Below are 27,659 nucleotides of genomic sequence, written 5' to 3'. Positions count from 1 at the left end.
CACACACACACACAATAAGTTGCATGGTATGACACAGTAGAATGCAAATAGTTGTAATAACCCAAGTGCTGTTGTGTTTAAATAATAAGCAGCTAGTTGTACTCAAAAGATTTTCTTCTAAGTAGCAAAGATGTTAGCCATTTTTAAACTATAGTTCAGTTTTCCTAACTGTCCCAGTCCTTAACCATTTTTTTGTAGTTCATTAAGTGTCCTCCCCCAACCCCTACCCATTAGGTCCTTTGCGTAGAAAACTTTGAAATGTTGAATTGCAAGCACATTTAAAGAGTTTCACTCTGCCTCTCTGCTGGAATATATGAAGAGCTCACAAGCCACTTTTCCTTCGAGAGAAAAATTCCGAGACCTTTTACATTACCTGGATTTTAATTTTCTACTCTACAGGGAAAAAAGAGATCTAAAGGTATTGAAACACAATAGGTTTCTAGCGTTTACTGTTGCCCCAAGTTTTGGGGACCATTTCTTGAGAGTCTGTATTTATAATGTAAATATGTTAAAATAGCATTGTTCTCAGCTTGTAGGATATACTTGATGCTCCTGACACAAAACAGAATTCTCTTAGTAATCCTCCTGATGTTGATTCTTTGGTCCCATTTCATTTTATTTATTTTTGTGATACTGGGGATGGAACCCAGGGGCATCTTACCTCTGAGCTCCACCCCCAGCCCTATTTTTTATTCTTTATTTTGAAACAAGGTCTCACTGAGTTGCAGAGGGCCTCTCTAAGTAGTAGCTGAGGCTGGCCGCAAACCTGCCATCCTCCTGTCTCAGCCTCCCAAATGCTGGGATGACAAGCGTATGTTGCCACGCCCGGCTTCAGGACCCTTTTATGCCACTAAAACTTTTGTCAAGGTCTCTAAAGAGCTTCCTTCCCCATGGCTTATGTCTATCTGTATTTATGAGATTAAAAATTAAAATAAAGCCGGGCGTGGTGGCGCACGTTTGTAATCCCGCATTCGGGTGGCATTTAACACGCTTGCTAGTCATGCAGAAAAGAAAAGGAAAAGGGCCGGGATTTGGTCAAGGCAGTCGTGCTTTTTGCTTCATCAGGAACGTTTTTTGCCAGTTAGAGCAGCGCACGCCTACAGCCCCACCTCCTTAGTAGGGGAGGCAGCAAGAACGCAAGCTTGTGCTTACCCCGTGACTTAGCAAGACCTTGTCTTAAAATGTAACTTAAGTCCGGCGCGGTGGCGCACGCTTATCATCCCAGCATTCAGGAGGCTGAGACGGGAGGATTGTGGTTATGGACAGCCTCAGCTACTTAGGCCCTCTGCGACTCAGTGAGACCCTGTTTCAAATTAAAGAATAAAAAATAGGGCAGGGGCTGTAGCTTGGAGTTCGAATGCCCCTGGGTTCCATCCCCAGACCTGCCAAAAAAAAATAATAATAATACATATATATATATGGATGTAGCTCAGTACTGTAAAAATTAAAATTAAATTAAAAAATTTTTTGTGTGTGTATGTGGTACTGGGGGTAGAACCAGAGGCTTTCTACCTCCGGGCTATACTCTCAGCCCTATTTTATATTTTATTTGGAAACATGGTCTCACTAAATTGCTGAGAGCCTCACTAAGTAGCTGAGGCTGGCTTCAAACTTGTGCGATCCTCCTGTCTCAGCCTCCCAAGTTCCGGGATTACAAGCGTGCGCCACCATGCCCAGTGAAAGAAATAAATAAATTTTAAAAAGAAAATACTGGAATTGAACCCAAGGATATTCTACCTTTTTTTTTTTTTTTTTTTTTTTTTTTTTTTTTTTTGCAGTACTGGGCATTTGAACTCTGAGCTATACCTCCAGTCCTTTTTCTTTTCTTTTCTTTTTTTTTTTTTTTTTTTTCTGGTCTGGGGATGGAACCCATAGGCATTTGACCTCCAAGCTACATCTCCTGTCCTATTTTTTTATTCTTTATTTTGAAACAGGGTCTCACTGAGTTGCGGAGGGCCTCACTAAGTAGCTGAGGTTGGGCTGGAACCTGCTTTCCTCCTGTGCCAGCCTCCCAAGTTCTGAGATTATAAACACGTGCCACCGAGCCTGCTGGCATTCTACCTCTGAGCCCTATTTTACTTTTTTATTTTGAAACAGGATGTCACTAGGTTGCTAAGGCTCTCACTGAGTGCTGAGGCTGTCCTTGAACCTGCAATCCTCCTGTCTTAGCTTCCCAGGAACTAGGATTACTGGCATGCGCCACCATACCAACAGGAAAAAAAAATCTGAAGTGTGAAGGTCTGTTTTTTATTTTTTCCTCTTGCTGTTAACGTGTGACGGAGAAGAACACAATGTCTCCCCTTTTTGCTCATTTCCCGCTAAATTGGGTCAGCCCCCCTTTACACCGTCAGCACAAACGGCCGCACAGAGGAAAGGTCAGAGCGCCCCATTATGAAAGCTGTGTGACCTCCCGCACTCCTCAGAGAGCCCAGGAACCTTGCGCGAGAGTCACTGCCCTAGTACCTGAGAGAACGTACTATAAAAACGTTTGTGAAGGACCGTGGTGGCGCACGCTTGTAGTCCCAGCATTCGGGAGGCTGAGAAAGGAGGGTCTCAGCTAGCCTCAGCTACTGAGGCCCTCTGCAACTCAGTGAGACCCTGTTTCCAAATAAAGAATAAAAAATTGGGCTGGGGATATAGCTCGGAGGTAGAATGCCCCTGGGTTCCATCCCCAGACACACACACACACACACACACACACACACACACACACACACACAATGTTTGTGAGATTAGAAACATTTTGGCAAGGAGAGGGGAATGTATTGTGAGCTCAGTTCATAGTTTATCGTACAAGTTGTATACCGTGGAACCTCTAGAAGTTATGTTCAGAAGATGGCGAAAGGACCACAGAAAAGGACCACGGACTGCCGTCTGAAATGCCCTGACGGGTGCATACAGCAATCACACGTTTCTAACTGCATCTGGTGCGGAATTCCATGAAGGCCCCGACCTTGCCGAGAGTTCATTTCTGTCTGAAAGCCCATGTTTGGTTAGACAGGATCATCAAAGGGGGAGGGCTAGTTGCAGCTGACAGAACTGGCGTGGAGATAGACATGGCAGGGGCCCAGGGCACCGTCAGTAGAGCCGGCTCCGCTGGGTACATCAGTGTCAGGGTCCCCAGCTCCATCAGGAGTGCCCTGAAAACAGGTTTAACTCAGGGCCAGAGAAGATGTATTCTCTGCGCAACAGTTATTAACCCAATGAGACACTGAAGACTAAAGAATTTGATAGAGTGTAATCATTTTAGGTTATTGTCAGTTGAGGGATTGTGAATCACATGTGCACTTGGCAGAAAAATTACAAAGTAGCCCAGGAGCATTTTGCTGTGTTCCGGTATCATGGAGGGAGATAGACTTGGGAGCTCCCAATCCAGGTCATAAATCCTCATTAATTTACTGTCGGAACTGGCTAAATTAGTTCATTTAGTAGAGTTTCAGCTTCCTCCAAATTATTATGGGGCTGAGCTCAATCTCCAAAGATTATTCTGACGTCAGGAGTCAGGTGCAATCGAGTATATGAAACATCCAAATAAATTATTTAGAGAATTGTTTTTGTTTTTGTGGTATTGGGGATGGAACCCAGGGGCATTCTACCTCTGAGCTGTAACCCCAGTGCTACTTCATATATATATTTTATTTATTTATTTATTTTTGCGGGTTTGGGGATGGAACCCAGGGGCATTTGACCTCCGAGCTAAATCCCCTGCCCTATTTTCTATTCTATTTTGTTGTTTTTTTTTTTTATTTTTTTTTATTTTTGGTGGTACTGGGGTTCCTGGAAGCCCTTCTACTTTAGGGCTACACTCCCAGACCTATTTTATATTTTTATTTGGAAACAGGGTCTCTTAAAGCCAGTGAGGCTGGCTTCGAACCTGCGCGATCCTCCTGTCTCTGCCTCCCAAGTGCGGGGATTACAAGCGTGCACCACCATGCCCAGCTTCTATTATATTTTGAAACAGGGTCTCATTGAGTTGCAGAGGGCCTCACTAAGTAGCTGAGGGTGTCCGCAAACCACGATCCTCCGGTCTCAGCCTCCCGAATGCTGGGATTACAAGCGTGCGCCACCACGCCCGGCTTATATTTTTATTTTGAAACAGGGTCTTGTTCTGTTGCTGAGAATCTCACTACTTGCTGAGCCTGTCCGCAAACCGCAATCCTCCTGTCGTAGCCCCCCAAGTATTAGGATTACACGCATGCCACCACCATGTTCGGCTATCAATAGAAAACTTTGAGCTTATCCCTTTACAACATTTAAGGACTTTCTTAAATAAATAAAGCATAAATTCATTACCGGTCACACTGGGTGTGGCCTCATTGCTCTCGGCCTGCTTAATGGGCCCCTTCACTTTCTGGATACAGAAAACACACGGAATAGTGTGTTCTGTTAGTGGTGTTTTGGTTATCAGCGGAAATTCCTGGAGGACAGGGGAGGTCGCCTGTCTCATTAGGATCAAGTGTTTTGCGTTGTTTGGAACTGAGGGTGGTGGAGATGCCTTGGGACACGGATCTTGTTGGCCATTCCTTCCTGTTGACAAGGTATCTGCAAACTTCCTCAGAAGAATATCGACCGCTGGGGTGGTAGCTCAGTGGTAGAGTGGCATGCGTGAGGCCCTGAGTTCAATCCCCACCACTAGAAAAACATTAAAAAAGACAATGCCACATAAAACATCAAACTTCAGTTGGGGCCAGGCGTGGTGGCACACGCTTGTAATCCCCGCGCTTGGGGGGGGCGGAGACAGAAGGATCGCGCATGTTTGAAACCAGCCGCACTGGCTTAAGAGACCCTGTTTCAAAAAAAAAGAAAGTATAAAATAGGTCTGGGAGTGTAGCCATAGCCCGGAGGTAGAAGAGTTTCCAGGAACCGTAGTACCACAAAAAAAAAAAAAAAAAAAAAAAGGGATATCTTTGAGCCGAGAGTGGTAGCGCACACTTATAATACAGTACTTGGGAAGCTGAGACAGGAGGATTGCAGGTTCTTGGCCAGCCTCAGCTGTTTAGTGAAGCCCTCCACAACACAGTGAGACCCTGTTTTAAAATAAAGAATAAGGTTCTGCCGGGCATGGTGGCGCACGCTTGTAATCCCCGTGCCTGGGAGGCTGAGACAGGAGGATCCTGCAGGTTCGAAGCCAGCCTCAGCTACTTAGTGAGGCTCTCAGCAACTTAGTGAGACCCTGTTTCCAAATAAAATATAAAATAGGTCTAGGAGGATAGCCCAGAGGTAGAAGGCTCCTGGGTTCCATCCCCAGTACCACCAAAAAATAAAAAATAAAATAAAATAAAGAATAAGGTTCAATCCTGGCACCACCAAAAAAAAAAAAAAAAACGGGGGGGGGGTCTGAAAACCAGGCATGATGGAGCACTGCTGTAATCCCAGTACTTGGGATTGGGAAGCTGAGACTGGAGGATCACAGGTTCAAAGCCAGCCTCAGCAACTTTGTGAGGCTCTTAGCAACTTGATGAGACCTTCTTTCCAAATAAAATGAGCTGGAGATGTAGCTCAAAGGTAGAATGCCCCGGGTTCAGTCCCTGTAGCACAAACATGCGCACACACGCAGGGTCGGCAATCTCTTTTATGGATTCTCTAGCTTCTACTGGAGGTTGTCCAAGTCTTTTTGCATTTTTTAAATTTGTACATTAAATAGTGCATTTTGAATCTGACTGTGTCATCTAAGATGACGCTTTATCTTGAAGTGTGACAGTCAACAACATAGGAAGCCAATATTTAAATCATAGCTTAGATGAATTGCTTTTCTTTAATTATAGAAATGAAACAGTGCTTTGATTTAATTTTGTTTTATTAATCCCTTAGCATGGCTGAAAGCAACACTGTGAACTAAAACTAATTTATTCTTGCATGCTGGCTGCAAATGAGAAGTTAATTTGACCCTGTTTGTTTTTTTTAGAAAATTGACTCTAGAGTGCATTGTTTTTCTAACTTTTTTTTTTTTTTTTTTTTTTTTTTTGCAGTACTGGGATTGAACCCAGGGGCATTCTACTTCCGAGCTATACTCCTAAACCTATTTATTTATTTATTTATTTATTTATTTAATTTTGTGATGCTGGGGGTGGAACCCAGGGGTTTTTCAACCTCCAGGCTATTCTCCCAGACCTATTTTATACTTTATTTGGAAACAGGGTCTCGCTAAGTTGCTGAGAGCCTCACTAAGTAACTGAGGCTGGCTTCAAACCTGCGCGATCCTCCTGTCTCAGCCTTCTAAGAGCTTGGATTACAAGCATGCGCCACCACGCCCAGCTTTTTATTTTTATTTTTGAAACAGGGTCTCACTAGGCTGATGAGAGTCTCACTACTTTCTGAGTCTGTTCTCAAACCTGCAATCCTCCTGTCTCAGCCTCCCAAGTACTGGGATTACAAGTGTGCACCCTACGCCCAGCTTTATTTTTTATTTCTAAGTTGCTGAGAGCCTTGCTAAGTTGCTGAGACTGGCATTGAACCTGTGATCTTCCTGTCTCAGCCTTCTAAGTACTGAGATCACAGGTGTTCACCACCACACCCAGCTTGACATTTTCTAGATGTTTCTGGATTAAGAATTTATATTTTTATTACCATTTTTCAGAAGTATTTATATACATATGATCACACACAAATTATATTAGAAATTTTCAAAAAGGAGCCCTGGATCATTCCATCTGTATAAACTATTATTTGATTAGCACTCTGTGGTTTGGAGAGTGACATCAAATCTATTCCTATTGAATCATTAACGTAGCCTTGTGAAATAAATATTCTTATTAACCCTCATTTTTCAGATGAGGAAGCTGGAGCTCAGAAATGATCAGAGGTTTATCTGACAAAGTAAAGCCAAGACTCAGCCCTCGGTCCTCCTGTGTATTATTTCCTACCTTCTGGCATTAACACTTTTTAAAATACCCTGGAAAGCCAGGTGTGATGCCGCACGCTTGTAATTCCAGCATTTGGGCAGCTGGGACCGGAGGATCACAGTTCGTGGCCAGCCTCAGCTACCTAGTGAGGCCCTCTGCAGCTCAGTGAGACCTGTTTTGAAATAAAGAATAAAAAACAGGGCTGGGGGTGTAGCTGGGAGGTAGAATGCCCCTGGGTTCCATCCCTGTTACCACACACACAAAAAAGGTGCTTCCCAGTGTGTTAAGAATTTTCTCTCCTAATATGTAACACTTCATGTGCTTTATCAAGGTGAATTACTCAAAATATACAAAATACTTAGCAAGATGCACATAGCATTTAACTGCCTCTTAGACGACCCGAGAGGGACAGTCACGGGCACCCCAACTTACCATATCCAACACCCAGTGCATCGCTGCGGTGGGGTCCCAGGGGTTGTGCGGGTCGAGCAGGGCCAGGCAGCACGACCCTGCCCTTGAGCAGCTTCCGTGCAGAGCCAGCGAGAGACGGATGGGATCCAAGGGGGGTTAAATGCGACCGAGTGTGGCGACATCCACGGCCGGCTGGAGCCCAAGGGGGACTGTAGCCAGGACAGCTGCTACCTGCTCTGAAGTCAGAGGTCAGGTGTTGACAGGGAGCTGCTTGGGCAAGGGACAGGTACGCCGTGGTGTGTGCTCAGGGAACTGACATAGGGGTGGCCGAGAGGAGCCCGGGGAGAGGCTAGGCCAGGTCCTGCAGGGTGTAGGCAGCCGTATTAGGCATTCAGCCTTTTATCCTGAGCCATGGGCAACCCCTGAAGGAACCCAGGTGGAAGGCCCCCGGGACTGTGGAGGACCGAAGAGCAGGCGCAGAAGCAGGGAGGCGGCTTGTAGCTAAGAGACCGCACAGCAGTGGTCCAGAGGGGGGATGATTCCAGCGGCCTGGCGATGCTGGGAATGCTTGCGGAAGCCGTGTGTTCAAGAGGAGGTTCAGGAGGGAGGTGCTTCAGAAAGGAAAATGCCAACGGAGAATTTGGTAGAACGTTACGAACAGGATAAAAAGGAAGAAGCGAGTTTGTTTAGACTTGCAGAGCTGAGGTGACAGATAGCGCTCCATAACACAGCTGTTAAGGAGGCCCGTCTCCCAGAGGAGAGGCCTGGGCCGCTTCCCACGGGCTGGTGTTCTGGGAACAGAACACCAGGCACCTTGAAGGAGAGCGGTCGGGAGGACTGATGGCCAGGCTGAAAGTGTGATGAGGCAGAGAAAATGTGTTTGGAGGATGGGTCAAGTTTATGCTTATTTTTTGGAAGAAAATCACTTATTTTAATGAACTCACAAAGAATAATATCACAAAGGAGACCGCACAAATATTTTCCCAGCCCCCAATTCTGTGCCAACTCAGTGAGCTTCTACAGTTAGAGGCTCTCTTCCATCGACATGCAGACACAGCGAAGCTATTGATTCCAGGACAGGTTTGACTTACGGTTTTTACGTGTTATACTTTTCTTATTGTCCACATTTTCATGCTAAAGTAACTGGGTCAGAGATGATTTTCCATTCCTTCAATTTGAACTCCTTGATTAGAGTAATCCATTTGCAATGCTGCTGTTTCAGCAGTCCATGGGGCGTAGCTCAGAAGTAGAACGCCTCTGGGCTCAATCCCTCGTGCCACAACCAAAAGTAAAATAAATGTTAATCTTTGAGACAATCGGGGAAATTTGAATATGAGATAGTTTTACTAGAATAAACAAGTGTATAGTGGATAAGTCAAGATAGGTGGAATGCTGTCAAGATGTAGATAAATGGTGACACTGGATGGTAGGTACAGGTAGGTTACCCTGTTGGTGCCTTAGCATTTAGTGTGGTTGACAATTTACGTTAAATATATAGTCCCCGTGTGTGTGTGTGTGTGTGTGTGTGTGTGTGTGTGTGTGTGTGTGTGTAGAGGGGGAATTGGCTGTATAGAAAAAAAATAAGGAAGAGCCAGGCACAGTGGTACCCACCTGTAATCCCAGGACTTGGGAGGCTAAAACAGAAGGATTGTAGGTTTAAGGCCAGCCTCAGTAACTTAGTGAGACCCTGTCTCAAAATGAAAAATAAAAGAAGGGTTGGAGTGTGTAGCTCAGAGAAGAAAGAGGAGGAGGAGGAGGAGGAGGAGGAGGAGGAGGAGGAGGAGGAGGAGGAGGAGGAGGGAGAATTTGGGAGGGTTTTTTTGTTTGTTTCATTTTTACTGCTGATGGTGTTTCTTTTGGTGGTTAGTAGTTCTTTGCTTTTTCAGTTGAAATTCCCTCTTCAGCACGAGAATTGGATTTATTTCCACTTCTCACCTCACAAATGCAGGCCCTGGCTGTGTGCGCCCAGGAATAGAAATGGAATTACATCACCAAACTGCTTGGCGATTGCACAGATACATGGAGACCCCAGATCTTTAGTCCCGACTTGGCTAGCCCATGGGACAAATCTTTCATTTTAAAATCATGACCAGGGAATCACAAATAGAGACGGAAACGACAAGAATTTATGCTTTTCCAAATGACCGAAGGGAAAAGCGAGTCCCGGCCTTCGTTTGCGATGCAGAGCGGCCAATCAGCGCGCAGCTGCCTCCACGGGCGAATGGATGAGCAGTGAAAAGCCATCACTGCCACCGGCTCTTTTTCCTCCCAAGAGCCTCGCAGCCCGGCCGGTGACTCATTCCTTTGCTTAGAGGGTGAGCTAATGCTGCTGTGAGGGTGATGTCATCGCTCCACCTGAACTGCATGCATATAGATCGGGCTCTCCAGGAAAACGCCATCTGCCTTCCCACGTGCGCCGACAGGCTTTGCGGAGCTTGCTGCAAAGGTCAGGGCCGCGGGTCTGACTCATCGGCAGCCAATGAGGAAGGCGCTGAGCAAGCGAGCGTCACCCCGAGCTGACAGGACGACTCCAGAGACGGAGTCATAAGTCTTTTTGTATTGTTCTATATTGACAGCATGAGCTCATGCCGGTGAAGACTAAACTTCCTCAGCCTGCTCAGTCATGTCCAACCTCCCTGGTTGTTTAAGCCCCGTGTTTTAATTGGAGATAAGTTGCTTTCACTGCGGGAGGTGCAGCTCATTCTTGAAAGGGAGATGAATTTTGCCCACGTTAGTGTGGCGGTTGCTTCTTGTACTTAGAGCCATCGCCCCCTATGGTTCTGTGGTTGCTTCATAGGGAGAGGTGGGTAAGGGACAGGACCAAGTGAATGCTGGCTGCTGCTGCTGCTGCTGCTGCTGGCCCAGGGACCCTTCCTCGCTGGTATATGCACACCCGCTTTCCCTGTGTGTACTTAAACTACTGAGAATCCTTCACTAAAACGTTACTGGTGAGAGGATTAGACGATTGGCATGCCCATTTTAACTCACAATTTGAATCTGCTGGTCTATCAAAGAGAATACAGAATTCCTTACAAACTATGGAAAGTAGAGAACCATAAATACTTGATTTTTTATTTTATTTTATTTTTGATGTTACTGGGGGCTAGAACCCAGCGGCTTTTCTACCTCCGGGCTATACTCCCAGACCTATTTTATACTTTATTTGGAAACAGGGTCTCACTAAGTTGCCGAGAGCCCCACTAAGTAGCTGAGGCTGGCCTCGAACCCTCGCGATCCACCTGTCTCCACCTCCCAAGCGCGGGGATGACAAGCGTGCCCACCATGCCCGGCTAATACTTGATTTTCTAACTGGTGCGTAACTAAGAATGGGATCTCGTATTGACTAAATACTACATTTGTTACTGTAGAGTACACGTGCCGTGACCCAGTTTGCATACTGGCAACTGCAGGTTGGATATTCTGCAAAAAATAAAATGTTTTAATTTTTAAAAAAAAACAAAGTCTGCGGTGGTGCACACTTGTAATCCCAGCACTTGGGAGGCTGAGACAGGCGGATTGAGGTTGAAGCCAGCCTCAGCTACTTAGTGAGGCTCTCAGCAACTTAGACCCTGTTTCCAAATAAAATATAACATAGATCTGGGAGTGTAGCCCAGAGGTAGGAAGCCGCGGGGTTCCACCCCAGTGCCAAAAAATAAAATGAAGTCTGTCATCAAGAAACATAAAAGCAAGGAGTAAAATAGAACGCTAAAACTCTGGGCTAATATCTGGTGGGATGTGAGTGCCATTAAAAATTTATTAAAAATCAAATGTTTTAGCCACATTAATGTTTTAATGTGTGGTAGCATCCACCTGTAATCCCAGTACTTGGGAGGCTGAGACAGGAGGATCACAGGTCCGAGGACGGCCTCAGCAAGTCTTCTTTGTGTTTTATGAAACTGCCATGTTTGAAGAGTATAGACTCTGCCTTTCACTGAACAAGAAGGGTTGGGAGTGTGCTCCTCCTGCGCTCGCCCGGTGTGTCTTTGGGGCTGGTGCAGGTGTGCGGCCCAGCTGGCACGCTGCGTGGGTGCTGTGCCCCTCGGTTAGCACGCCTGTCGCTCACCGCTGGCGTTAATTTTGGTCATCCACTCAAGGCATCGTCTAGGTTCTGCACTATAGAATTACTGTTTTATTTATTTATTTATTCATTTATTTTCATTTCTTACAACTAATCGTTCCCAGGGAGACGTGTGGAGACCATGCAGCCGTCCTGCTCCGTATCAACAGTTCTACATGGAGTTAGTGCCGCCATTGATTCTCTCGTGACCCGGCCTTTAGTATGATGTTGGCAAAATGCTAATCGTAGCCTGGCATGGTGGCACAGCCCATAATAATCCCAGCATTTGGGAGGCTGAGACAAGAGGATCACAGTTCGTGGGCAGCCCGAGCTACTTAGACCCTTTGCAACTCCGTGAGACCCTGTTTCCAAATAAAGAATAAAAAAATAGGGCTGGGGGTGTAGCTCAGAGGTAGAATGCCCCTGGGTTTCATCCCCAGTACCTCAAAAAAATAAAAAGTTCCAACTTCCAGCCCTGCCTTCTCCCCCACCTACTACTTTTTTTTTTTTTTTTTTTGGTGGTACTGGGGGTAGAACCCAGGAGCTTTCTACCTCCGGGCCATACTCCCAGACCTATTTTCTATTTTATTTGGAAACAGGGTCTCACTAAGTTGCCAAGGGCCTCACTCAGTAGCTGAGGCTGGCTGCGAACCTGTGCGATCCCCCTGTCTCAGCCTCCCGAGCGCGGGGATGACAAGCGTGCGCCACCACGCCAGGCTCTTTTTCTTTTTTTTTTTTTTTTTTTTCCAGTACTAGGGATGGAACCCAGGGGCATTCTACCTCCGAGCTACTACACCCCCAGCCCTGTTTTTTATCCTTTATTTGGAAACAGGGTCTCACTTAGCTGCAAAGGGCCTCACTTAGTAGCTGAGGCTGTCCATGAGCCATGATCCTCCTGTCTCAGCCTCCCGAATGCTGGGACTACAAGCGTGCGCCACCACGCCCGGCTCAGCCAGCAGTTTTTGAGAACACACGATAACATCTCAGTTGCAGTTGTCATGGAAAGTGTAGTACAGTCTTAGCAGGGGACAGTCGCTGTCAGCACACTGACCAGGGTGAAGGCCGGGCAGGATTTCGGCGGGCGGAGCTGGCGCGGGAGACTGTCGCTCACACTCGTGCCTGGGAAGAGCAGTAGTAGTAAGCGTCCTGCCTGACTTCGCCCACGTGGGGAAGGAGGAAGATGGGGACAGAGGTGGTTTGTGGTCACAGGTAGAGGACACCTAGTGTCCTCTTGAGGATGTGGGGGCTGTCGTCAGACAGTGCAGAGCGGCCACAGGTTTCTGAATGAGCCATAACCAGCTTAACTCCAACCCCACGTTCATCACGAAGGTACATGGAGCTTAGACGGAGGAAACTCCTCCTGAGAGCCATAACGAGGCGTTATCGTTGTTCAGGCTGCAATAACAAGGCTTTGGAGAGCATATGAAAGGAGCGCATGAGAAAAGCAGCTTTTGCGGCCTCCCACAATGCCAGAGCTGGGGTGGGGGGGCGGAGCACTCTGCCCCTTAGGGAACAAAACACTAAATAGAAATCCTGGTTGTTTTTTAAGTTAAGCGGGGTGTGGTGGCGGAGGCCTGAAATCTCAGTACTTGGGAGGCTGAGACGGGAGGATTGCAGGTTTGAGACCAACCTCAGCCACCTAGCCAGGGTCTCAGCAGCCTGGCGAGACCCTGGGTAAAACAGCAGGCTAAAGCAGCATCCTTTGGGAATGTCTCTGCTTTCCCTTCTTTTTTAACTTGTATTCTTTCGTATGCCCCCTTTCCCCAAAGTTTTCAACCTGAATGGTCAGGACAATAGTTGTATGATCAGGACTATAGTTAAATTATTAATTGAAGTAAATGATTTTTGGGGGGTACTGGGATAGAACCCAGGGGCATTTTACCTCCAAGCTACACCTCCAGCCTTAGTTTTTTATTTTTTATTTTGAAACAGGGTCTCACTAGGTTGCAGAGGGCCTCACTAAGTATCTGAGGCTGGCCTTGAAACTGCAATCCTCCTGTCTCAGCCTCCCAAGTCCTGGGATTACAAGTGTGCATCACCATCCCCGGCTGATCAGACGATTTTTTGAAATACCAAAGGTCAGTGTCACAAAGACACGTACTAAAGCTCTTACTCAAGAGACGAGATGTTCTTGGCCTGAAGCCTTGGCATTGTCCTGGATCTCAGCTCTTGTGCTCCAGGAAGCTCCCAGGAGGCCGGCTGCGTCTTCCAGTGACAGGCAGGCCCCTCCTCCAGCCTCCCCAGGCTCTCAGCCTCCTGTTGAGGCTTCCTCGTCCTCTTCCTCCCGGTTCCCCCAGCTGCCCCCTTGGCTCTTGGCTCTCAGGTTCAGCCTTCGCCAGGATGCGCTGTCCCAGCAGGACCCACCCGCCCTTCCAGTTGCCCTTTATCTTGTTCTGTCCCCCCCACCCCGTGGCATTCCCCACCCACCATCCCGCTCATGCTGTCCCCTGACAGCACAGCTCAGGCTCCCCAGGAGCGGTGGGCTGGCCGGCTGCTCTCTTGTCTCCCCTGACCGCAGGCGCACAGGCCGGCCCTCCAGAAACACTGCAGAGAAGGAAGGACAGACAAGGACGCAGCCAGTAAGCTTAGTTAGCAGGCTTCCAGCTCCCAGCTGACTTGACGTAAAGCAAAATGGGGCTGGGAGACTGCTGGAATCGGCATCTTCACACCTGGGCTCCTGGGATGCAAGTCTGTGACAGATGGGCCGGGATGAACCGGGCCTGGGAGATGCTGCGCGCGTTGTCGCTTACTCAAGTCATTCTGCGCATGGCCGCATCAGGAGCTCCATCTGCGCATGACCGCATCAGAAGCTCCTGCAGCAACCTCTTCTTGGCCTCGTTGGATCCCAGAGTCTGCTGGGAATGCACCTATCTTTGTGGGACCCTCTTAGCCCTTGGAAGAGTTTGAGAAAAATGAATACTAGACTGCTGAAACATTACTTCGAGTTGATGAACTATGCTGCGTTGTGTACTACTTACACGGAGGCTGGTATATCAGGCTTGAGTCTCCAGGGCTTAGTTACTGCCCTTCAAGATTTCACCTGCTGGGTGTGCTGCGCACGCTTGTAGGCCCAGCATTCGGGAGGCTGAGACCGGAGGATCGCAGTTCGCGGACAGCCTCAGCTACTTAGGCCGTCCGCAACTTAGTGAGACCCTGTTTCAAAATGAAGAATAAGCCAAGCGTGGTGGCATATGCTTGTCATCCCAGCATTCGGGAGGCTGAGACCAAAGGATCGCAGTTCGCAGGCAGCCTCGGCTACTTAGTGAGGCCCTCTGCAACTCAGTGAGACCCGGTTTCAAAATACAGAATAAAAAATAGGGCAGGGGGTGTAGCTCAGAGGTAGAATGCCCCTGGGTTCCATCCCCAGACCCGCAAAATTAAAGAACAAAAATAGGGCAGGGGGTGTAGCAGACCTGCAAAAAAAAAAAAAAAAAAGATTTCACCTGCTTGGTACGGATGCGTGCCTGTAACCCCAGCTTCTCAGAGACTGAGGCAGGACTATCACCAGCCTCAGCAACTTAGTGAGACCTTGTCTAAAAATAAAAATGGGCTTGAGCCACACATGGTGGCGCACACTTGTCATCCCAGCATTGGGGAGGCTGAGACAGGAAGATCGCGGTTCATGGACAGCCTCAGCTACTTAGTGAGGCCCTTTGCAACTCAGTGAGACCCTGTTTCGAAATAAAGGATAAAAAATAGGGCTGGGGTGTAGTTCAGAGATAGCATGCCCCTGGGTTTCACCCCCCAGTACCAGGAAAAAAGAAAATGGGCTGAAGATGCAGCCTAGTGGCAGAGCATTTGCCTAGCACTGAGAGGCTCGGGTTCAATCTCAGCGTTGAAAAGGGTGGGGGGATTTCTGACCCTTTTTTAAGGGCTTTTTTTTTTTTTAAGGTATTTGGGAATAAGATGATCATCCCTTCCCTGGATGGAGACCTCTTCCAGTGGGACCGAGACCGGGAGAGCATGGAGACCGTTCCTTTCACTGTCGAATCTCTTCTTGAATCTTCTTATAAGTTTGGAGATGATGTTGTTTTGGTTGGAGGAAAATCTCTCACTACTTATGGGCTCAGTGCATATAGTGGGAAGGTGAGTAAACAGCAAAAGGAAATCAGAATACATTGGGATGGAAAAGACGATGTCTCAAACCAAACTACTAGTAGTTGAGGGTTAGTGTTTAATAAGAGAACTGTGAAGTCGAAAGGGGAAAGTAAGCCAGGCGTGGTGCGCACGCCTGTAATCCCAGGACCCGGGAGGCTGAGCCAGGAAGATTGAAACCTAGTGAAACCCTGTTTCAAAATAAATCGAATAGGGCTGAGTGTGTAGCTCAGAGGTAGAATGACCGTGGGTTCCATCCCCACCCCACACACATACCACACATACCACATTTTAGCAATTACTAGCCTCTGAGGCTTCACGCACTTGGGTCTTTTGTACACATTTTCGTAAGTTGTTTTTACTTTCTTTTTTTCTTTTCTTTTTTCTTTTTTTTTTTTTTTTTCAGTACTGGGATGGAACCCAAGGGCATTCTACCTCTGAGCTATACCCCCAGCTCCATTTTTTTATTCTTTATTTTGAAACAGGGTCTCACTGATTTGCAAAGGGCCTCACTAAGTAGCTGAGGCTGTCCATAAATCGCGATCCTCCTGTCTCAGCCTCCTGAATGCTGGGATTATAAGCGTGCACCACCACACCTGTCTCCCAGCCCTATTTTTTTGTTTGTTTGTTTTTTTGGTGGTACTGGGGTTCCTGGAAGCCCTTCTACCTCCGGGATACACTCCCAGACCTATTTTTATACTTTTTTATTTGGAAACAGGGTCTCTTAAGCCAGCACAGCTGGCTTCGAACCTACACGATCCTCCTGTCTCTGCCTCCCAAGCACGGGGATTACAAGCGTGCACCACCACGCCCGGCGTCCCAGCCCAATTTTTTACTCTTTATTTTGAAACAGGATCTTTCTAAGTTACAGAGGCCTCACTAAGTAGCTGAGATTGTCCTCAAACTGCAATCTTCTTGTCTCAGCCTCCCAAGTACTGGGATAACAAGCGTGCACCACCCACCTGGCTCTTGCTTTTACTTCTTATCTTTTTTTTTTTTTCGGTACTAGGGATGGAACCCAGGGGCATTCTACCTCCAAGCTCCACCTCCACCCTAATTTTTATTCTTTATTTTGAAACAGGGTCTCACTGAAACACAAAGGGCCTCACTTAGTAGCTGAGGCTGTCCGTGAACCGAGATCCTCCTGTCTCAGCCTCCCAAATGCTGGGATTACCAGCGTGCAACACCACGCCCGTCTTGCTTTTACTTTTTAAAAATCCGGCTGGCCGTGATGGCATGATGGTGCATGCTGGTAATCCCAGCATTCTTGAGATCAAGGTTCATGGCCAGCCTCAGCTACTTAGTGAGGCCCTTTGCAACTTAGTGAGACCCTGTTTTAAAAAATAAATAAAAGACTAAAAAAATAGGACTGGGTGTGTAGCTCAGAAGTAGAATGCCCTTGGATTCCATCCACAGTACTGAAAAAAAAAAATCCTCGCACCTGCTTCCTGTAATGTCCCTGGCTCCTGTTGCTGCGTCCCTTACTGATCGTCTCTTGCTGCTTTCAGGTGAGGTATATCTGCTCCGCCTTGGGTTGTCGCCGGTGGGACGGTGACGAAATGGAAGAAGAAGAGGACATCTTGCTTCTGCAACGCACCCAGAAAACCGTCAGAGCTGTCGGGCCGCGCACCGGCAACGAGAAGTGGGTATTGGGAGAATTTGTGTTGATGTTATTTAGAAGTATCCCTAAAACCAAAATTCATCAGATGTTTCTCTGCAAAGATTCTTTTTTTTTATTTATTTATTTATTTTTTTTTTTTGCGGGTCTAGGGATGGAACCCAGGGGCATTCTTCCTCCAAGCTACAGCCCTGCCCTATTTTTTAATTCTTTATTTTGAAACCGGGTCTCACTGAGTTGCAGAGGGCCTCACTAAGTAGCTGAGGCTGTCCGCGAACTGCGATCCTCCAGTCTCGGCCTCCCGAATGCTGGGATTACAAGTGTGCGCCACTATGCCCGGCTTTCTCTGCAAAGATTCTGTGAAATATTTTGTTCTCTTTACGGAAATGTAGGCCCTAAATTAAGAATGTCCTCCTGGCCGTTAACAAATGCTAAGTTGAGCTTCTCCCCATACGATTCAGGATACGGTAATCAGGAATCCAGTGGAGTGACTGCATGTTGGTTTGATCTGAGGTTAATGATATTTTTCACAGCAAACTCACTGGGAGAAGTTCTTTGAATGAAGAAAGCTCCTAAGACAAAGTTAACATGTTTTCTTTAAGCTTGGACCTATTTAATTCTGTAGTTTGTCTACTAAGTAGTTTCATAGTTTGTTTCATTATCCCAATTTTACAATAATTATTTTATATGCTGGGCATGGTGGCACACACTTGTAATCCCAGCATTCGGGAGGCTGAGACAGGAGGATCACAGTTCATGGCCAGCCTCAGCTACTTAGTGAGGCCCTCTGCAACTTAGTGAGGCCCTGCTTCAAAATAAAGAGTAAGAAACAGGGCTGGGGGTGTAAGGAGGAGGTAGGATATCCCTGAATTTAATCTCCGGTACTGCAAAAAAATATTTTTTAAAAGAATTATTTTATTTTACTTTCTTATAGTGTTAAGATCCTTTATTTGGTCTAATTCCTTTTTGTTTCCTTCTTCAAATAATGAACATCTTATGTAATTTCCACATTTAAATATGTGATTTTAAAAATAAGATATGCTGATCCTGTATCGTGTGCCATATTTTTTAAATCTAATATTAAAGTGTTATATTGCCTGAGTAGTAAAAATAACTTTAGATTTCATCTTTATCATTTGAAAGTGAACCAGACTTTCAGATTTTTGTCTAGTCTGATGCAATATAATTCCATTGTGTTTCCTAAAAACTGTTTGCCAAGCCCAGTGAATAATGTATTTATTCCTTCTACTTTGAGTGGACTGTGGACAGGGCCTCTGCTGACAGCCTGACCTCCCTTATCCTCATGGGATTTTGTTTCCTTAAGAGTTGAGTGCCCACGGGGGACTCAGACATGAGAGCAGAAGTACAACACAACCAAATTCTGAGTTTCCAGATAGGAAAGGTGTAGGCTTCCAAGGTCCACACCTTAAGGATACATTTTTTTAAATAGAGGTCAGAATATTTTCCTAGGACACTTTATATCTAAATGATAAGACACTCTGCTGTCAATAAAGTGGTTTTTCAGTCTGACGTGGTGGTGCAGGCTTGTAATCCCAGCATTCGGGAGGCTGAGACCGGAGGATCGTGGTTCGAGGACAGCCTCAGCTACTTAGTGAGGCCCTCTGCAACTCAGTGAGACCCTGTTTCCAAATACAGAATAAAAAATAGGGCTGGGGTGTAGCTCGGAGGTAGAATGCCCCTGGGTTCCATCCCCAGTACCAAAAAATAAAATAAAATACATAAATAAGCAAAGTGTCTTTTGTGTGTGCCCACTGCAGAGCACACATCAGGGCACATCTGGGTGATCGTCCACCTTGCTTTTTACTTTGGCTTGTTGCTGTAATTTCTCTGCACGTGAGTGAGATGTGGCCAGGTAATTAAGAGATGAGGATGACCGTGTGCAACCACACGTTAGGGTGACTGTTGTATCCGAAGCAAATCACGCTGACGGGTTAAGCGTGAGCGCCTTCCCTTCCGTGAGGACACCGGGGCTGGCAAGACAGTTCTCACCGCGCCTGTCTCGTGGCGAGAGCCAGCAGAGGACCCCTTTCCGGACAGCTGTTGGCCTGTCCCTTCTCATCACAAGGTCTTAGGACTTGTTTCTTCAGTTCTAGGCGAGGTCTGTACTGTTTGGTCCTTTTACTTACGTGTAGATTTCTAAAACATGCCTTTGTGAATTTAAGGTGGAATTTCAGTGTTGGCCACTTTGAACTTCGGTATATTCCAGACATGGAAACTAGAGCCGGATTCATCGAAGGCGCCTTTAAGTCCAGCGGGAACAGAGAAGAGTCTGAAATTATTTCAGACGCGAAGGAGCAGGAAGCCGCCATGCGGGACACGGTGATCAAGGTCTCGGTCGCCGACTGGAAGGTGGTGGCGTTTAGTAGGAAGGGCGGACACCTCGAGTGGGAGTACCAGGTACTGAAGCCACCAGGGCGTACCCACGTGTCCCTCCTCCCCGCTGGCCGCTCTCATGGGTCCAGGGAAACAGCTGTCATTTTGGGTTCTCAGCTTGGTCTCTGTGCTTTAAGAAATGTGTGACTTTGCTGGGCATGGTGGCGCACGCCTGTAATCCCAGTCCTCGGGAGGCCGAGACAGGAGGATCGCAGGTTCCAGGACAGCCTGAACAAGAAGTGAGGCACTCGTCAACCTAGCGAGACTGTTTCAAAATAAAAATAAAAAATAAGACTGGGGGTGTATCTAGGGGATAGAATGCCCATAGATTACATCCCCAGTACAACAAAAAGAGAGAGAGAGAGAGAGAGAGAGAGAGAGAGAGAGAGAGAGAAGACGACAAGGGAGGAAGGAAAAGGAAAAAAGGAAGAAATGTGTGACTTTAGACTGGGCACCATGGTGCACACGTGTAATCCTAGTACTCACAAGGCTGAGATGGGAGGCTTACAGGCCAGCCTCGGCAATTTAAGGAGTCCCTCAGCAATTTAGACCCTATTTCAAAATAAAACATAGGGTGGGAGGTACAACATTCCTGCCTTCGATCTCTGGTACCACACACAGAAAAGAAAAAAAGAAAAAAAATGTATGGCTTTAAGTGGTATTTTATGAGTTGAAACGATGTAAGTACTGCTTGCAGTATTTAAAATTTGTTTTTCGTTTCTGCTCAGTTTTGTACTCCAATTGCGTCTGCCTGGTTGGTTAGAGACGGCAAAGTCATTCCCATCAGTCTCTTTGATGATACAAGTTACGCATCTAATGAGGACGTTGGAGGAGATGAGGAAGACATCGTCGAAGCTGCCAGAGGAGCCACAGAGAGCAGCGTGTACCTGGGTGAGCAGGCTCCGCCTCTGCAGCGGCCGCACTCACGGCCGTCTACACCGCTCCTACCCCCCCCACCGTGACAGCACACAGGGCCGTCTACACCGCTCCTACCCCTCCCGCGGCAGCACTCAGGGCCGTCTACACCGCTCCTACCCTTCCCGCGGCAGCACACAGGGCCGTCTACACCGCTCCTACCCCCCCCACTGTGACAGCACACAGGGCCGTCTACACCGCTCCTACCCCTCCCGCAGCAGCACACAGGGCCGTCTACACCGCTCTTATTCCCCCCCCCCCCCCGTGACAGCACTCAGGGCCGTCTACACCGCTCCTACCCCTCCCGTGACAGCACTCAGGGCCGTCTACACCGCTCCTACCCCTCCAGAGACAGCACACAGGGCCGTCTACACCGCTCCTGCCCCTCCCGCGGCAGCACTCAGGGCCGTCTACGCCGCTCTTACCCCTCCCATGACAGCACTCAGGGCCGTCTACACCGCTCCTACCCCTCCAGAGACAGCACTCAGGGCCGTCTACACCGCTCCTGCCCCTCCCGCGGCAGCACTCAGGGCTGTCTACACCGCTCCTACCCCTCCCGCGGCAGCACACAGGGCCGTCTACACCGCTCCTACCCCTCCCGCGGCAGCACTCAGGGCCGTCTACGCCGCTCTTACCCTCCCTCCTCCCTCCGGGAGCCTCTCGATCTCGCTCCTGAGCGTGTCCTCCATTTGATTGCCTTGAGATCTAGACCCTGACTTCCATTCCTGCTATTTTTCCATTTGTCCAGTTCTGAAATCTCTAATTACTGTAGTATATTCTTTTACTATATTACTATACGTATAATTACGATAGTATATTCTTGGGTGCAGCCTATTTTAGAGAGCCTTAGAAATGTTCTCTGTACAGCATGATGGACATTTGCTTAGCTGTCCTCAAAGTCGGTAACTGACTTACTGTATTTGTATTTAGACTCAAATCTATATCAGTTGCTTCCTTGGATTTATTTATTTATTTATTTATTTATTTATTTATTTATTTTTGTGGTGCTGGGGATAGAGCCCAGGGACATTCTACCACCGAGCTATACCCCCAGTCCAATTTCTTATTCTTTATTTGGAAACAGGGTCTCACTGCGTTGTGGAGGGCCTCACTAAGTCGCTGAGGCTGGCTGGGAACCTGCAGTCCTCTGGTCTCAGCCTCCAAAGTACTGAGTCACAAGCGTGCGCCACCATGCCTGGCCAGTTTGCTCCCTTTTAAAGATTGGGTGGTGGTTGTTGTTTGGTTTTTTTTTTAATCTTTCAATGCATATATACACCTGATCTGGGGGAAAAAAAAATCTGGTGTGTTTCTGAACAGTTGAGAAAAGGCCTTTAATATAACTTTTGAAAACTTTCGAATCTAATTGTTTGAATTACTTTGCGTCATGAAATACCATAAAGTTATGCAATCTCTACCAATGTGCCACCCACCCCTCCATTTCAGTGCAGAGCAGGAGTTTGAAGGGACAAGTGTGTCACACGTGTGTTAGGATAGTATTTGACTGAGTTGCTGCTGGCCATACATCAGCATTCTAGGTTTTTAAATAAAGCCTTGAAGGAGAAATTTATTTCTTGAAGAAGAAAGTCACTCCACCTCAGCTACTTGTTTCGTGAAAGTACAGTGACTTTTCTATTTTTGAATTTTTCTATTGGAATGATTTTTCTGTGATGATGAAAATGTGCTATTATTCAGGGAGCTAGACTGGGGCACCTTGTATATACTGTCCCCGCTATTTTTTATTTTTTTGTGGTACTGGGGATGGAACCCAGGTGCGTTCTACCTCCCAGCTACACCCCCTGCCCTATTTTTTATTCTTTATTTTGAAACAGGGTCTCACTGAGTTGCAGAGGGCCTCGCTACTTATAGCTGAGGCTGTCCGCGAACCACGATCCTCCTGTCTCAGCCTCCCGAAAGCTGGGATGACAAGTGTGCCCGCTGCGCCGGCTCATCCCCTCTATTTTTTGAGTTACTGTTGTGTCAAACTCGAGTACATCAGGCACGATTTCCTCTTTGGAAAGAGCTGTGTAGCATGCTAAGAAATAACTACCACTAATCTAAATTATTAAATCAAGGGGACCTTTTGAAACATTGCGTGGTTGACAGCGTTCTGGTTCCCTCAGGAATGTACCGAGGCCAGCTGTATCTGCAGTCCTCGGTCAGAATTTCAGAAAAGTTCCCCACGACGCCCAAGGCCTTGGAATCTGCCAGCAGCGAAAACGGGATTATTCCTTTGCCAACAATCAAGTGGAAACCCTTAATTCGTAAGTGAATTATAAACTTTATGAACACTGGTAAAGTGTTCAGAGACCTAATCCTAATTCTGTGCCCTCGTTTTAAATAGTGCAGCAATAACAACTATTATATACTTTACATTTTACCAATTAATTTCGAAGGTACTTCTTATGGCAATAATTAATTTTAATTAGCACTTAGAGCATTTTTTTGTCTTTTTATTTTTTGGTGGTACTGGGAATTGAACCCAGGGGCATTCTACCTCTGAGCTAAACCCTTAGCCATATTTTATTTTTCATTTTGAAACAGAGTCTCACTAAGTGGCTAAGAACTTAGCTCAGTTGCTAAGACTGGCCCCGAACCTCTGATCCTCCATCTCAGTCTCCCAGATACTGGGCTACGAGTGTGCACCCTGTGCCCGGCTTCAATTGCTTCTTTAAGTAAATCATATTCTGTGTGATGTTGGAATTTTTTATTTTTTTCTTGTTGTACTAGGGATTGAACCCAGGGTCATTCTACTTCTGAGCTATACCTTCAGACATTTATTTATTTATTTATTTATTTATTTATTTATTTATTTATTTATTTATTTTGCAGTACTGGAGATTGAACCCAGGGCCACTGTACCTCTGAGCTATACCCCCAGCCCTTTATTTATTTATTATTTTATTTATTTATTTATTTATTTTGCATTACTGGGGCTTGAACCCAGGGATATTCTACCTTTGATCTCCACCCCCAGCCCTATTACTTTTACTATTTATTTTGAAATGGTCTCCCTAAGTTGCGGAGGGCCTCACTAAATAGCTGAGGCTGGCTATGAACCTGCAGTCCTCCTGTCTCAGGCTCCCAAGTACTGAGATTACAAGCATGTGTCACCTTGCCCAGCTCCTTTTCATTTTTATTTTAAAACAGGGTCTTGCTAGGTTGCAGAAAGTCACTAGGTTGCTGAGGCTAGCCTCAAACCTGCTATCCTCCTGTGTCAGCCTCCCAAGTCCTGGGGTTACAGGTACGCACCACCACGACCAGCAAGATTGTACTTTTTAAGGGCAGGAACCTTGGGCCATTTGTTTGATTTATATCCTTGAACTAAACTGGTTGAGTATCAGTGTATTCAACCAGGGAACATGGGCATTCTTATTAAAGGCCTAACAGTTATCATTTTTTCATTCTCCTTTAGATTCTCCTTCCAGAACTCCCGTCTTGGTAGGGTCTGATGAATTTGACAAATGTCTCAGCAACGATAAGTTCTCCCATGAGGAGTACAGCAACGGTGCGCTCTCGGTCCTGCAGTACCCGTATGGTAAGCCTCGTGCTCCTGGGTTGAAATGCGGCCTTTTATGTCTCATTCAGTTGAAATCCACCAATAGAACTCAAGTGGAGCGAAGTCGGGGTGTGGGAGGCAATCTCCTGAGTCGTAAGAGCCTATGCACCCCAGAGTCAGACTCAGGGTTCAAATCCCGGATTCTCCACACCCAGCTGTTTCTCACACTCCAGCTTCTCCACACACAGCCCGTAGCTCCCTGTGTCTCCTTCCTGTATCTGTACGATGAGTCTGGTAATCCCTCCATGGTGTTCTGCGGGGTCTCAGTGCGACGATGTGTGTGTTGTCTCTGCCAGCACTGTGCCTGTAAGCATTACTTCTAGTTATCAGCTCTCAATCATCAGCCTACAAGAGGTTGACTGTCTAATGGCCCGTATGATGAAGACAGGGCTTATCTACAGAGCTGCATGAAAGTGCTATAAAGTGAATTTATTTTATTTTAGTTTCATTCTCAAATAAGAAAAATTAGTGCAGAAGTCAAGAAAAGACAAAATTTAAGAGCCGGGCATGGTGGTGCAGGCTTGTAATCTCAGCATTTGGGAGGCGGAGACCAGAGGATCGTGGTTCAAGGACAGCCTGAGCTACTTACTGAGGCCCTCTGAAACTCAGTGAGACCCTGTTTCAAAGTAAAGAGTAGAAAATGGAACTCGGGGTAGAGCTCAGAGGTAGAATGCCCCTGGCTTCCATCCCTACTACAAGAAAGAAAGAAAAAAGAAAGAAAGAAAGAAAGAAAGAAAGAAAGAAAGAAAGAAAGAAAGAAAGAAAGAAGGAAGGAAGGAAGGAAGGAAGGAAGGAAAGACATGAAATAACATTGGTGTATGGTAAGCAGACTTTTTTAAAAATTGGGATATACTCATAAATGAAAGTCTTTTGAATAGTTAGGTATTGCAAAAGTCATCAGGTCTACACTAGACAAAAACATGGGCTCTTCAAGTCAGGTGTGGTGGCGCACACATATAATCCCAGCCTTTGGGAGGCTGAGACAGGAGGATCATGGTTCAAAAACAGTCTCAGCTACTTGGTGAGGTTCTTTGCAACTTAGTGACACCCTGTTTCAAAATAAAGAATAAAAGCCAGGCTGGTGGAGCAGGTTTGTAATCCCCACACTTGGAGGCAGAGACAGGAGTATTGTACAGGTTCGAAGCCAGCCTCAGCTACTTAGTGAGGCTCTCAGCAACCTAGTGAGACCCTGTTTCCAAATAAAATATAAAAAATAGGCCTGGGAGTATAGCCTGGAGGTAGAAAGCCTCTGGGTTCCACCCCCAGTACCACCAAAAAATTAAAAAATTAAATAAAGAATAAAATATAGGACTGGGTGTGTAGCTCAAAGGTAGAATGCCCCTGGGTTCCATCCTCAGTACCGCAAAAAAAAAAAAAAAAAAAAAAAAAAAGAAGGGCTCTTCACCCTAGGTGCTAGAACTGGAAAATTATTATATATAACCTAAATTGATTAAAAAGATAGAGGGGGGGAAAATTGAGGGCTCTAAAGTAGACAGCAGGCTTTATCTGAAACTGATGTAAAGACAAGGTAAGAAAGAACTGTGTGGTCTTCTGGTGTGTGGAACAAAATAGAACACAAAGGAGATGAGTTGGATTTCTGGGACAAACTCTTATGGCAGCCTGCAGTGAGCCGAAGAACAGAATGGGGTGTTTTCCTGAAGCTAGGAAGAAGAATTCATGACCCAAGTTGCGTGCGTGTGTGTGTGTGTGTGTGTGTGTGTGTGTGTGTGTTACAGGAGATGAAACAACCCAGGGCCTTCTACCTCCGGGCTACACTCCCAGGCCTATTTTATTTGGAAACAGGGTCTCACTGAGTTGCTGAGAGCCTCACTGAGTAGCTGAGGCTGGCTTCGAACCTGTGCCATCCTCCTGTCTCAGCCTCTCAAGTACTGGTATTAGAAGCGTGCACCACCACACCTGGCTTCACGAGTTGCTATTTTGTTGATCTCAAGTTATAGCTAGTTCTTGTATTTAAAGGATTTAATTCATTATTAATGAAGTAATGAATGGAGTTGCCCTTAAATTTTTCTAGTCTTACTACTCAATATAAAGAAAATTTAAGCTGCTTGTGTTAGAAAAGAAAATGTCTGTATTTAAAGAAAAAGAAGTAAGGCAAAGGAAGATGTTTTTTGTTTTGTTGTTTTGTTTGTTTGTTGGTGGTACTGGGGTTCCTGGAAACCCGTCTACCTCCGAGCTACACTACCAGACCTATTTTTTAATTTTTTTGGAAACAGGGTCTCTTACGCCCGCGCGGCTGACTTTGAACCTGCACGATCCTCCTGTCTCCGCCCCCCAAGCGCGGGGATGACAGCGTGCCCACCGCGCCCGGCCAGGAAGACGTTTAAAATGTTTTAAAAAGCCAAGCAGGGTGCCACACGCTTGTAATCCCAGTACTTGGGAGGCTGAGAAAGGAGGATCACCGGTTCAAAGCCGGCCTCGGCGACTTAGTGAGGCGCTCAGCAACCCAGTGAGACCCTGGTTCCAAATAAGAAATTTAAAAATTGGGCTAGGGGTGTAGTTTGGAGGTAGAATGCCTCTGGGTTCAATCCCAGTACCAAAATTAAATAATAAAGAAGAGAGATGAAACATTAAAAAGAATTAGTATGACCGGGTATGGTAGCACCCACTTGTAATCCCAGTACTTGGGCCGCTGAGACAGGATTGCAGGTTCGTGACCAGCCTCTGCTACTTACTGAGGCCTTCCACCACTTAGTGAGACCTGTTTCAAAATAAAAATAGGGCTGCCGATGTAGCTTGAAGGTAGAATGCTCCTGGGTTCAAACACCAGTACTGAAGAAAAAAAAAAGTAATTGGTATTATAAGTCATCAGAAAACAGATGATTTTTAGCAGTTAAAGATGTGCCTCTTGGGTTTATCTTAAAACAAGAAGCAAACCCTCTTGCTGTTTGTCTTCGAAGATAACGGTTATTACCTGCCTTACTACAAGAGGGACCGGACCAAGCGGAGCACACAGGTCACCGTCAGGTTCCTCGACGACCCAGCTTACGGCAAGAGCGTCCGCAGGAAGGATCCTGTCCTCCTCTTACACTGGTGGAAAGAAATAATTGGGACAATTTTGTTTTGTATCATAGCAACAACTTTCATTGTGCGCCGACTTTTTCACCCCCAGCCTCACAGGGTAAGACATTCTTAGACTCTAGCTACATCTCCAGGTTTGGGAGGGTTGGACACTGGCAGGGCGGGCGTTGGTACCAGTCGGTACTTAAGCTTGGCCGGGCGGTCACTGTTGCTTCTACGGTCACCGGTCACTGAATGAGGACCCACCTGAGAACTGAGTCGCCAGGCAGGCTCATCCGTGTGCAAATGGCGTAGAGCGGAACCCGCAGACGTACAGGGTGTAGCCCATGAGGCGTGTGGGGTTGGCTGTTGCTGCTGGGCCACAGACCTGCGCACACCTTACTGCTGTGCGCACCTGCGGCAGTCGCCACACAAGGGCACAGTGAAAACACTAGGCCCTAAGAAGTTGGGGGCTCCTCCACTCAGCGATGTCTCTCGGGCAGCCCAGTTCCCCTGCCTGACTGCTCACGCACGCCCTCACCTGGCCAGCCACTGAACTGCGGTTCTAGGTGATGTTTTTGCTAAACCTAATGGACGTTCCAGTCCTTATCCAATTGAAACGCTCCATATTTGATGTGTTTTTGTTTTTGTTTTTGTTTTGTGTGTGTGTGTGTGTGTGTGTGTGTGTGTGTGTGTGTGTGTGTGTGCAGTACAGGGGATTGTATCCAAGGGCGTTCTACCTCCAACTACACT

The 27,659-nt window shown here is 46.7% G+C and overlaps 1 protein-coding gene across 1 annotated transcript in view; it reads left to right on the top strand.

The window, feature by feature from the left end:
* EIF2AK3 (eukaryotic translation initiation factor 2 alpha kinase 3) overlaps positions 1-27,659 on the top strand; it is a gene marked incomplete at both ends in the record, with an annotated part of 64,315 nt that overhangs the window by 10,821 nt on the left and 25,835 nt on the right. Inside the window, 7 exons of the mRNA XM_080711435.1 lie at positions 15,202-15,396; positions 16,914-17,047; positions 19,207-19,441; positions 20,146-20,308; positions 22,453-22,593; positions 23,745-23,867; positions 26,807-27,027. Coding sequence (XP_080567561.1) covers positions 15,202-15,396; positions 16,914-17,047; positions 19,207-19,441; positions 20,146-20,308; positions 22,453-22,593; positions 23,745-23,867; positions 26,807-27,027 — 1,212 coding nt within the window. The remainder of the gene's footprint in view (positions 1-15,201; positions 15,397-16,913; positions 17,048-19,206; positions 19,442-20,145; positions 20,309-22,452; positions 22,594-23,744; positions 23,868-26,806; positions 27,028-27,659) is intronic.

The sequence above is a fragment of the Muscardinus avellanarius genome, assembly GCF_963383645.1.
Source record: "Muscardinus avellanarius genome assembly, chromosome: 15".
Classification (NCBI taxonomy): Eukaryota; Metazoa; Chordata; class Mammalia; order Rodentia; family Gliridae; genus Muscardinus; species Muscardinus avellanarius.
The sequence above is the reverse complement of the archived record's forward strand: the minus strand, read 5'-3'. Positions and strand labels throughout refer to the sequence as shown.